This window comes from Lontra canadensis, unplaced genomic scaffold (genome assembly GCF_010015895.1).
Source record: "Lontra canadensis isolate GAN:19392208 unplaced genomic scaffold, GSC_riverotter_1.0 scaffold173, whole genome shotgun sequence".
NCBI classification, from domain to species: domain Eukaryota; kingdom Metazoa; phylum Chordata; class Mammalia; order Carnivora; family Mustelidae; genus Lontra; species Lontra canadensis.
In genome coordinates this window covers 1,677,097-1,689,380 of record NW_022631167.1, presented here as the reverse complement: position 1 = coordinate 1,689,380, position 12,284 = coordinate 1,677,097, and the positions used below count along the sequence as shown (strand labels likewise).

Below are 12,284 nucleotides of genomic sequence, written 5' to 3'. Positions count from 1 at the left end.
AATTATCCAAGTTAAGAGGGCTTTAGGAATCCCCAGATTTATAATTAGTGTTACAAGTGAAGGCTCTGAATCTTGCTCAAGATTCATTCACGTTTTAGCATGTTATCAATACTACATTCCTTTTTATTGCCAAATAATATTCCATTTAATAGATAGATCATATTTTGTTTGTCCATTCATCAGTGGTTGGACATTTGGGTTGTTTCTACTATGGGATTACTATGAAAAATGTTGCTGTCTACATTTATGCTCTAGTTTTTGTCTGGACATATATTTTCAATTTTCTTAGCTATATACCCAAGAGTGGAATTGCTGGGTCACAGGTAATTCTACATTTAACTTTCTAAGGAACTGCCAAACGGTTTTTCCAAAGTGGCTGCACCATTTTACAATGTACGAAGATTCCAATTTCTCCACAGCCTCGTCAATACTTGTTTTTGTCTGTCATTTTTATTTTAGTCATCCTGGTAAACAGAGTTGTGATTTGCATTTCCCTGACTGCCAATGAATAATGTTGAACAATTTTTTGTGTGATTATTGGCCATTTGTGTATCTTCTTTGAAGAAACATCTATTCAAATCCTTTGCCTTCTAATTGGATTATTTGTCTTTTTCCGGTTGAACTGTAAGTGTTTCTTTATATATTCTGGCTATAAGTTCCTTAGCAGATATGCGATTTGCAAATATTTTCTCCCATCCTGTTGATTGTCTTTTCACTTTCTTGATGGTATCCTTTGCAGCACAAAAGTTGTTTTCATTGGGAGGGGGGCTTTTTTCCCAGTTTTTATTTAAATTCCAGTTAGTTAACAGAGTGTAATATTACTTTCAGGTGTATGATACAGTGATTCAACACTTGTATACATCACTTGGTGCCCATCACAAGTTGCACTCCTTAATCCCCATCATCTTTTTAACCCATCCCCAAACCACCTCCCTTCTGGTAACCATCAGTTCATTCATTATCATTAGGAGTCTCTTTCTTGGGTTGCCTCTTTCTCTCTCTCTCTTTTTTCCTTTGCTCATTTGTTTTGTTTCTTTTTTCTTTTTAAAGATTTTATTTATTTAATTCCACATATGAGTGAAATTTTATGAACTTTGTCTTTCTCTTATTTTGCTTAGCGTAATACTCTATACCTCCATCCATGTCATTGCAAATGGTAAGATTTCATTCTTTTATATGGCTGAATAATATACCAACATATATATACACATATGTGTACCACACACACACACACACACACACACACACACACATACACACTACATCTTCTTTATCCATTCATCAATCAGTGGACATTTGGGCTGCTTCCATAGTTTGGCTCTTAGAGATAATGCTGCTATAAACATCAGGGTGCATGTACCCCTTTGAATTAGGATCTTTGTATTCTTTGGGTAAATAATGGCAATTCCTGGATCATAGTGTAGTTTTATTTTAACTTTTTGAGGAACCACCATCCTGTTTTCCAGAGTGGCTGCACCAGGTCACATTCCCACCAACAGCGCAAGAAGATTCACCTTTCTCCACATCCTCGCCAATACCTGTTGTTTCTTGCATTGTTGATTTCAGCCATCCTGCCAGGTACGAGGGGGTATCTCATTGACGTTTTGATCTGCATTTCCCTGATGCTGAGTGGTGTTGAGTATCTTTTCATGTGTCTGTTGGCCTTTCTGGAAAAATGTCTATTCATGTCTTTTGCTCATTTTTTAATTGGATTATTCTGTTTTAGGTGTTGAGTTTGATATGTTCTTAATAGATTTTGGATACTAACCCTTTATTGGGTATGTCATTTGCAAAAATCTTCTCCCATTCTGTAGGCTTTTAGTTTTATTGATAGTTTCCTTTGTTGTGCAGAAGCTTTTTATTTTGATGAAGTTGCAATAGTTTATTTTTGCTTTTGTTTCCTTTGCCTCTGGAGATATACCTAGAAGGAAGTTGCTATGGCCAATGTCAAAGAGGTTATTGCCTGTGTTCTCTTCCAGGATTTTTAAGGTTTCAAGTAGCATGTTTAGATCTTCAATCCAATTTGAATTTATTTTTGTGTATGGTGTAAGAAAGCGGTTCAGTTTCATTCTTTTGCATGTTGCTGTCCTGTTTTCCTAATACAATTTGTTGAAGAGACTATCTTTTTCCAATTGGTATTTTTTCCTGCTTTGTTGAAGGTTAATTGACCATACAGATATGGCTTCATTTCTGGGTTATCTATTCCGTTCCATTGATCTGTGTGTCTGTTTTTGTGCACCACCCTTTTTTGATTATTACAGCTTTGTAATAGAACTTGAAGTTTGCTTCCAGGTTGCTTTGGTTATTTGGGGTCTTTTGTGGTTCTGTACAAATTTTAGGATTGTTTGTTCTAGGTCTGTGAAAATGCTCTTGGCAAACCTAAAGCCTATGGAAGGAAGGAAATAATAAAGAATAGAACAAAAATAAATGGTATAGAAACTAAAAACAAAAACAACAATAACAACAAAAAAGCAATAGAACAGATCAATGAAACCAGGAGCTAGTTCTTTGAAAAAATTAATAAAACTGATAAACCTCTAGCCAGACCTAACAAAAAGAAAACAGAAAGAACCCAAATAAATAAAATCACAAATGAGAGAGGAGAAATAACAACCAAAACCACAGAAATACAAGCAGTTATAAAAGAATATTATGAAAAACAACAAACAGGACAACCTAGGAGAAATGGATAAATTCCTAGAAACATATAAACTATCAAAACTGCAACAGGAAGAAAGAGAAAACTTGAACAGATGGATAACCAGCAAAGAAAGTGAATCAGTAATCAAAAAACTCCCAACAAACAAAAGTCCAGGACCTGGTGGCTTCACAGGCAAATTCTACCAAACACTTAAAAAAGAGTTAATACCCAATCTTCTCAAACTATTCCAAAAAAATAGAAGAGGAAGGAAAACATCCAAATTCATTCTATGAGGTCAGCATTATCCTGATACCAAAACCAGAAAAAGACACCACCAAAAAAAGAGAACTATAGGCCAACATCCCTGATGAAGATAAATGCAAAAAATCTCAATAAAATACTAGCAAACCAAATCCAACAATACATTTTAAAAAAATCACTCACTTCGATCAAGCAGGATTTATTCCTGGGCTGCAAGGGTAGTTCAATATTTGCAAATCAATCAACATGATACACCACATTAACAAAAGAAAGGATAAGAACCATATGTTCATTTCAAAGATGCAGAAAAAACATTTGACAAAGTACAACATCCATTCATGATAAAAAACCTTCAACAAAGTAGGTTTAGAGGGAGAATACATCAACGTAATAAAGACCGTATATGAAAAACCCATTTCTAGTGCTAAGTCGAATAAAAGTGTTGAGAGTGAACATCCCTTTTTCCTGACCATAGAGGAAAAGCTCTCAGTTTTTCCTCATTTAGGATGATATTAGCTGTAAAAGAATGTACTTATTCTTAGGAGATGCATGCCAAAGGGTTTGGGGATGAAAGGTGTGCAACTTACTTTCAAACAGTTCAACTTAACAACAATAAAGTCCGTGTGTGTGCGCGCACGCGCACTTATAGTAAAGGGGACAGAAGGGGAGAGGAAGGACAGAGAAAACAAATATAACAAAATGTTAATAACTGTTGACATTTTTTAGCAAAAACTCCATAATGTAATACCAGTCCATATTCAAATCTGTTCAAATGTCCCAAGAATATCTTTACAGTTTTCCTCAACTGAACCAGAATCCAATCCAGCTTTTACTCTGTGCATTCGCTATGTCTCGTCCAGCTCTTCTCATCTATTTTATTACTTTTTTCTTTATAACCTTGACATTTTGAAGAGTCTAGGCCAGTTGTCCTGTAGAACGTCTTTCCTTATGTTACTTAACTTGTCCTCTATCGCTTGAATTTCTTATGAACTGGAAGCTAGGTCTGACTTGATCAGGTAATTGGGGAAGCACCTAATGTCAGACTGTCCTTCTAAAAATGACACTAGTGATGATGGCAAGACTTCTCCATTATAAAGTTACACTTTTTCTCTTACAGTTGCTAAGTAATCTGTAGGTCTGGCCTCTTTCACTATACTTTGATACAAACTAATACTTTGATTCTACAAAATTTTTAAAGATTGAGAGGGTATACAAAGGGAGGTGGGGCAACGCTACTTTTCACTGGAGAATGAATATAAATAAAGCAGCAATCAATAGCTAAAGTGGAATGGCATTAAGATATAATATAAAATTTTATGCAATAAATAAAAACATCCATCATATAGAAGACGAGGCTGTTAAGCGGACAGTAACCTAGAAATAAAATTAATAAACTTAATTAAAAACGAACTTAATAACTCACTTTACGAATGCAAAATGTGAGGCTCAAGATGCTTAATTTATGTTGTTCAGGCCAAGATAACTGGACGTTGTTCTAAGCACTTTACGTGAGTTTCATCATTTCATTGTCCTGACAACTTTACGAAAATAGGTTATACTTACTCTCCCCATTTTTTTGGCTAGTTAGAAAACGGAGACGGAAGTTGAGTGGCATGTCCAGGAGGTACAGCAAGCAACTGAGGGAGCTGGGAGAGGAGCCCAGGGAAGCTGACCCCAGAATCTGCTTAACCCTTCCAACCCTACCACCTCCTAAGTCACGTCACTTGTGGCTATAGAGTCCCAGCTAGTTAGTTATCAAGTTATCTGAGAGCACATGCCCCCTCTATTTCCAATACACGGAGTGAGCTGATAGTTCCTGGCCACAGGGTGAGGGGGGTTTCACGGGGCACTCTATTTTGTGCAGGCAGCTGCTAATTACCTGTGATAATGAAGGATGAATGCTGCAAGGAAGATCCACCAGAGTGGAACGCAAGTCCCCTCCCCGACAAAACTGAATAAAGAGCTTGGCCTTGGGGTAGAATATCATATTGCTTTTGCAGTAGATTTGCCTTCTTAATTATGTTTTGTCAAGATTGCTATTAAAGCCAGTTGCTATTCTCTATATACCCCAAGGACAGTGCGAAACCACGACTAGAAGAAATGCTTCACACGAATGTGCCTCTATAAGAAAGGAGAGGGGACGGTAGCAGCACTTCTCCGCCCTTCTTTCAATCCTGCATCCCAGGTCTTGGTCTGTACCTTACCGACTTCCCATGTTAATTACTTTAACCTTGCCCTCAGCTGCCCCCTTTGTCTCTCATCACCATAGAAACCCACTCTGACTTAAGAACTGTCTTTCTTGACAGTTTTTGTGACCCAGCCCTCTATTTAAGTCCTCCTTCAACTCCGAATCACCTGCTGAATTAAATCTAAGCTCCTTGATCTTGGCTTCTGGGACCTTCTCTAATTTGCTCCTCTTTTATTCTCTTTTTAGAAATAATACATTCCTAGAGCAGAGGTTAAAGCAGATCAATGCCAACCAAAATATTAACTGTAATAGCTATATATATATTTACATAGTGCTTTAGAGTTGAGTAAAACATATTCACCTACATTACCCCAATTAAGTCCCCCAAATCCCTCGATGATATATATACAGCAGGCAACATGATCAGCATTTTAAGTTTGATAAAATTGGGGCCCAGAAAAGTTAAGTGTCTTGACTGAGGAGGAGAACAAAGGCAAAAGACATGTAGATAAAATTAAATTTCCTCACAACTTGCAGCCCTCTGATAAATTCTCAAGACAGGCAGAGCATGGCACTCCTCCAGGAACTCACAACTGTCTCACCGTTAATGCTTTGCTAGAGGCAAAAGGCAACTTTAGCTTGATTATAGCCAGACCTCCAGGATCCCTAAATCTTTAACATATGAAAATCTCTTTAGAACTTTCCTCTATCTCTAACCTCCCAACTTGAAAGTATATAATCAATCACTCACAATCACAGGGCCCCTCTTTCTGCCGGCAGGTCCTATTCTGCTTTTATAAAACCTTTTTGCACCGAAAACATCTCAAGAATTCTTCCATGACCCTTCTTCGAGGACTCCTGGTCCATATCACGTCACTGACCACGATAACGCAGTCTATTGGTGAAGCTATAGCTTGAATTTATATCTTCAGGCTCCTAGATCATGCTTGTTAAACTATACGATGTGATTGATAATCCTGCATTTACCCAAATAAGGTGGGTTCCCCCCCCCCCCCCCCCCCGCTTTTGGCTTATATCCTATAGCGGACAGGATTCTAAGACCTATCCCAAGATCTCCTCCCTGCCCAGCATTTACATACGTGCCCTACATTAATCCCTGGGGTGTTGATACGTCATTATAGGGCAAAGTTGACTTTAAGAAGAAGAGAGTATCTGGATGGGCCTGACCTAATCAATGAGCCCTTTAAAAGCAGAGAGTCTTCTCAGTCTGGAGGCAGGAAGAGAAAGTCAGAGGAGATGTGACCACAATGGAAAGGGGTGGAGAGTGGCCAGCAGGAGGTGAGTGTGGCCCCTACTGATGGCACACCACAAAACAGGGACCTCAACCCTACAACCACAAGAAACCAAATTCCCAATAACAAGAAAGGGCTCGGGGATGGACTGTGCCAGCCTCCAACCTACAGAAATATGAGCTAATAAATGGGTGTTGTTTTAAGCCACTAAGTTCGCAGTAATTTGTTACCTGACAATAGAAAATGAATTCATTTTCCATTTCCTTTCTAACAGCAGGGCAGTAGGAACAAGACCCAGCTTTTTAAATTGTCATATAGTAAAACTGAGTTTTTTGGTATACAGTTCTAGGAATTTCAACACGTGTATAAAAGGCATGTAACCACCATCACAATCAAGATACAGAACAATTCCATCATCACCAAACACTTCTTGTGGCTGTCACATCTGCCCCCACCGTTAATCTCTGGTAACCACTGATCTGTTCTGTCACTGAAATTTTATCATTTCAAGAATGTCGTAAATGTAGCCGACCCTTGAACATGGGTTTGACCCATGAGGTCCACTTACAGGTGGATTTTAATTAAAATAGGTGTACTATTTTAAGACAGTACAGTACAGTACTGTAAGTGTTTTATTTCTTATGATTTTTTATTTATTTATTTATTTATTTGTCAAAGAGAGCACAAGCGGGAGGAGCGGCAGACAGAGGGAGAAGCAGGCTCCCTCCCTGATGAACAGGGAGCCTGATGTGGGGCTCAGGGCTTGATCCCTGAGCCAAAGGCAAATGCTTAACAGACTGAGCCACCCATGCATCCATGCCTCTTATGATTTTCTTAATAACGTTTTGTGGGGACACCTGGGCAGCTCAGTTGTTAGGCAACTGACTGCCTTCAGCTCAGGTCATGATCCCAGGGTCCTGGGATCAAGCCCCACATGGGGGGGTCCCTGCTCAGCGGGAAGCCTGCTTCTCCCTCTCCCACTTCCTCCTTCTCCCCCACCCCCAACCCTTGTGTTCCTTCTCTCGCTGTGTCTCTGTCAAATAAATAAATAAAATCTTTTAAAAATAACTTTTTCTTTTATCTAGCTTACCACATTGTAAGTTTTAAGTTACTTTATTTCACATGAAGTTATAGTAATTACGTTTTGGGGGAGTCAAAGTTATACAAGGATCTGTGACTACACGGAGGGTCAATGTCTCTAATGCCTGCATTGCTCGAGGACCAATGTAATATATAATCTTTTGAGACTGGCTTCTTTCACTCAGCATGTTGGCTTTCAGATTCATCTAAGTTGTGTGTATTGATCGTTCCTAGGATGGCAGATTTTTAAAACTCTTTATCTAGAGATTTAAAAACCAGAAAAAAATGGGGCCACCTGGCTGGCTCAGGTGGTACAGCCTGCAACTCTTGATCTCAGTGCTGTGAGTTCAAGCCCCACACTGGGTGTAGACCTTACTTGAAAAAGAAAAAAAAAAAAAAACCCAAAACCCTAGAAAAAACTACCGAGTATAAAAGGATATTGACAGTAGAATGGATCTTTGATATTATCTGGTCCCATTTTACAGATAAGGAGTCTATATCCAGTGAGGGTAGAGGACTTGCCCAAGATTGTTCAGGCACAGGAGAGGAGAGAGATTCAATCTTCTTTGTAGTGAAGTAAACCATTAAAATCTATAAAGTGTGATAAATGTTAAGACTGGGAGAAAAACAAGTATTATTGGAGCACAGAAAATAAATATCGTATAAACTCCTTTCCATTGTTAATGATAGAGAATTAAACTAACTTAAAGCCAACAAAATAATTCATTGGCTCACTTAATTTAAAAAATTCAGGATGACGAAATAAATAAATAAATAAAAATTTAAAAATTCAGTATGGTACAGTCTTCACTCACTGCTGAATCCAGGAACTCCCAAGATGATGTCAGAGATCTCAACAACTCTCAAGTCTTTTATTCTTCTCTTTACCCTTTTGGACTCCTTCTTTCTTGCATAGTGGCTTTATTCTTTCCTGTCACAGGCTCTTGCTGTCTTCCAGGATATAATATTAGTAACTCAAGCCTACAATCTTATAGTTTCTGACCCAAACGAAAGACAGATGCTTTGTCTTCATTAATTCCATTGGTCAAACCTACGGCCATTACTTATCAGTCTCCTTCACTGGTTTCTCATCTCACTAATCTTCCCTTGAACTGCTTCTCCCCTGTAACTATACTCACTCCCTAGGTGATCTCATTCAATTTATATACCATCTACCCGCCAAAGGTCTCCAACCCAAACCTTTCCCCCCACATTTCAAACTTGTATATACAACTGCATACATGATATCTTTAAAGGTTGTCTTTGTCTAACAACCATTTCAAATGTAACATGTTCAAAACTAAACTCCTGATCTTTTCCCAAAAACATGACCCTCTTGCAATTTTCCCATCTTAGTAAATGGCAACTCCATCCCTCTAATTTCTCTGACAAAAACCCTTGGGGACATCCTTGATTATTCTCTTTCATACTTCACATCAATTCTATCATTAAAATTTGTTAGTTCTACCTTCAAAATGGATCCAGATTCCAATCTCGTCTTACTACCTCTAATACTACCTCCCTCCTTAAACCATCAGCATCTATCCCCTGAATTATCACAAAAACCACCCAGCTGGTTTCCCTCTTTCCTTCCTTACTTCTTGGAGTCCATTTTCAACACAGCAGTCACAAGGATCTTTTAAAAACAAATCAGATCATGTGTCTTCTCTGCTCAAAATCTCCGGTGTGATTTCTATATACTACCAAACAGTGATCTCCAAGGTATAATAATAAGTGGGACGCCTGGGTAGCTCAGTGGTTAAGCCTTTGCCTTCAGCTCAGGTCATGATCTCAGGGTCCTAGGATCGAGCCAGTGTCAGGCTCTCTGCTCAGCGGGGAGCCTGCTTCCGCCTCTCTCTCTGCCTGCCTCTCTGCCTACTTGTGATCTCTCTCTGTCAAATAAATAAAATCTTTTTTCAAAGATATCATAATAAGTGAAAAAAAGGAAGGTGAAGAGAAGTGTGTACAGTATCTACCATTTGTCTAGGAAAGAGAAGCATAAAAATATATATGTATTTGTATATATTTTTAAGTGAAAGGATAAACCATAAAAATTTTTTTAAAGATTATCTATAGGGAGAGGAAGGGGAAATGACAGAAGGGTCAGGAAAAGAATCTAGACTTCCCTAAATGTACTACCTGTTTGGTAAATTTTGGCTTTGAAACCATGAAACTGTTTCACAAAACAACTTTTTTTAAAGCAATGTCTAAGAATTCAAAGGAAAAAGAAATAAACCTGACTAGCAAATTAGTGGCATTATCTCACAGAGAGGAACTATTCCAAGTCGCTGTATTTATTTATTTTTAAAAAATCTCTATATCCAACGTGGGGCTCAGACTTACAACCCTGAGATCAAGAGCTGCATGCTCTACCAACTGAGCCAATCAGGTGCACCCCTCCCTAAATCACTTTAGAGCAGTGCAATTTGACTATATATACCTAGAGAGATATACTCTAAGGGCAAAAAGAATTGCAAAAAAAAAAAGCAGAAACTATTATCATTAGGCATATGTTTAGTAATCATTTCAGTAATGTTATTCTGAAACTATTTTATATATACAGTAGGATAAAGCAATTATGTTAATTATGATAATTGTTATTGCCATATGTAATTATGTTAATGTCATTAGGTACCAAGATTTTCAGAAGAGATATGTATATAAAACCAAAGTTAAGTAAAATCTGTGTAATCCTAAATTTGCATTGAAAATACTAATATAGGGACGCCTGGGTGGCTCAGTTGGTTAAGCGGCTGCCTTCGGCTCAGGTCACAATCCCAGCATCCTGGGGTCAAGTCCCACATCGGGCTCCTTGAGCCTGCTTCTCTCTCTGTCTCTGCCTGCCACTCTATCTGCCTGTGCTCGCTCTCGCGCTCTCTCTCTCTGACAAATAAATAAATAAAATCTTTAAAAAAAAAAAAAAGAAAATACTAATATAAATTCATGATGCATTTTCTCAAAAAATGTGTGTAAATCTAAATTTTTTAGATCTGTAGTCCAAAAAGGCTTACAAACAATAATCAACACAATAACAATGAACATTTGTAGCATCCAAGTCATTTTCTCTAAATATCACTTTCCCACTTAAAGAAGGGCTCCTTGGAGAAATGACTGATTCCAAGTCTGGAGTAGAAAAATTACTAGATGAACCTACAACATCTTGTCACCAGAAATTGAGTCATCCTGGATAGGGGATGCTGCTTCTGCTGCTCAAAGCAGTGTGGTTGGTTGGTGAAAATTCAAAGAACTGTACACTTACAGTGTATGCACCTTTCTGTATATGTGCTACACTGCAACTAGAAGTTTGTATCTACGCTTTATCATGGAACATGTCAAACATGTTAGTGTGACGAATTATCCACACAATGGATAATTTCCCCATTATCCAGCTTCAACAGTGATCAAAAACAGCTGTTCTCTTTTCATCTATACTCCACCCACTTCCCTCTCTCCAGTATTTATAAGCAGATTTCATTTATCCTACCAGTTCATCAAAGATTATGCTTAACCCATAATCTATGTAAAACACATAATATAAAACACGTACATACATAAAAACAAAACATAATACCCAGAAGAAGTGTTGTAAAGGTGACTTACCAAGATCACACAATACCTCCCCAGGAGAGTGTTTTGGGGGTAGGGTGTGGAATTAGGGGACAGCGTTTAAAGAAAAGTTTCGAGTGTGAATGTTTTTAGAGAGTTCCCAAAACTCTCCATTCGACAGTCTCATGATTTCCTGTTGTTTTAAAACCCAGTCACCCTTTTATTTAACGTTGCTCTTCCCGATTCTCTTGTACTGGCGATCCCTACAATCCGGGAATGAGACTGAGTGGGGAATGAAATAAGCATCTTAAAAGGCATCTCACCTTCGTTATTTTGCCTAGGGAACGCCCTATTTTGTCACACTCTACGAGGGATGCATCTGCCTTTCTTAACTGAAGCCCTTATCTCATAACCGCTGTCTGATGAAAACAGAATCGAAGCGTACTCTTGTTCAAAGAACTACAAATCCCAGAAGGCCGTTCGGCCGAGGCGCCTGCGCATCGCGGACTTCTTCCTTTACCCTCCTCATCAAGGGGAAAGACCCGCCCCGCGGTGCTGTCGCTCGCGCTGGAAGAAGCGGAAGAAGATGGCGCTCACCAGGTGGGTTGTTGATGGGGGTCCTCGATACGGAAGGGTCTGGGAGCACCCACCTTTTTCATTTCTCTGCCCACTGTCTCCGGGCACTGACCTGGCTCGGGACGCAGAGCAACGTGGGCCGCGACTACGGCTAGGCACTCCTGCCGGCCTCCGGGGCGACTAGGCCTCACCGAAGCTGGGGTCTTTCCTGAGCTGTTTCCCGGGTTGAGTTCGTTCTCTCACTAGGGCCGAAAGCCACGGCGTGGCGAATAGTTCTCCGGCCTCAGATGCCAAGGAGTCGCACGTGTTTTTCGCTTGAGCATCATGGGGTTGTGGAGAGCGCTCCGTCCGGTCCACGGCTTAGGCGGACACGGCGCGGGTGTGGAGGGCAGTGGCTTATTTGGGCGAAGTGAAGCGGCGGGAGCCGACTGCCCGGCTTACCGCCGAGTGTCTGCCGATCTCTCGCCTGTGCCCCGAAACAAGGATTCCTGACAAAAAGGGGGGGGGGGCGCTGAACAGAGATTTTTAAATTAGTCACGGTGGTGACCACTGTCTACTAATGCGCCGCTGCTCCGTACTTTAACTTTGGACCTTAGAATTTCTTCCGTAGATAGAACCACTTCAGATTTTTGCTGTTCCCAGTTGCCTTGGTAACCGCATGTAAAGTGGTCTCCTCCTTTGAGAAAAAGATGTTTAACTGGGAGATCCCGAAGGGTTACGTAACTCCTGCTAGTCCACG

General features: G+C 39.6%; 1 protein-coding gene across 1 annotated transcript in view; it reads left to right on the top strand.

Moving 5' to 3' along the window:
• Window positions 1-11,555: 11,555 nt before the first annotated feature.
• SNW1 (SNW domain containing 1) overlaps window positions 11,556-12,284 on the top strand; it is a 33,951-nt gene continuing 33,222 nt past the window's right edge. Inside the window, exon 1 of the mRNA XM_032846261.1 lies at window positions 11,556-11,569. Within this exon, the coding sequence (XP_032702152.1) occupies window positions 11,556-11,569 (14 nt within the window). The remainder of the gene's footprint in view (window positions 11,570-12,284) is intronic.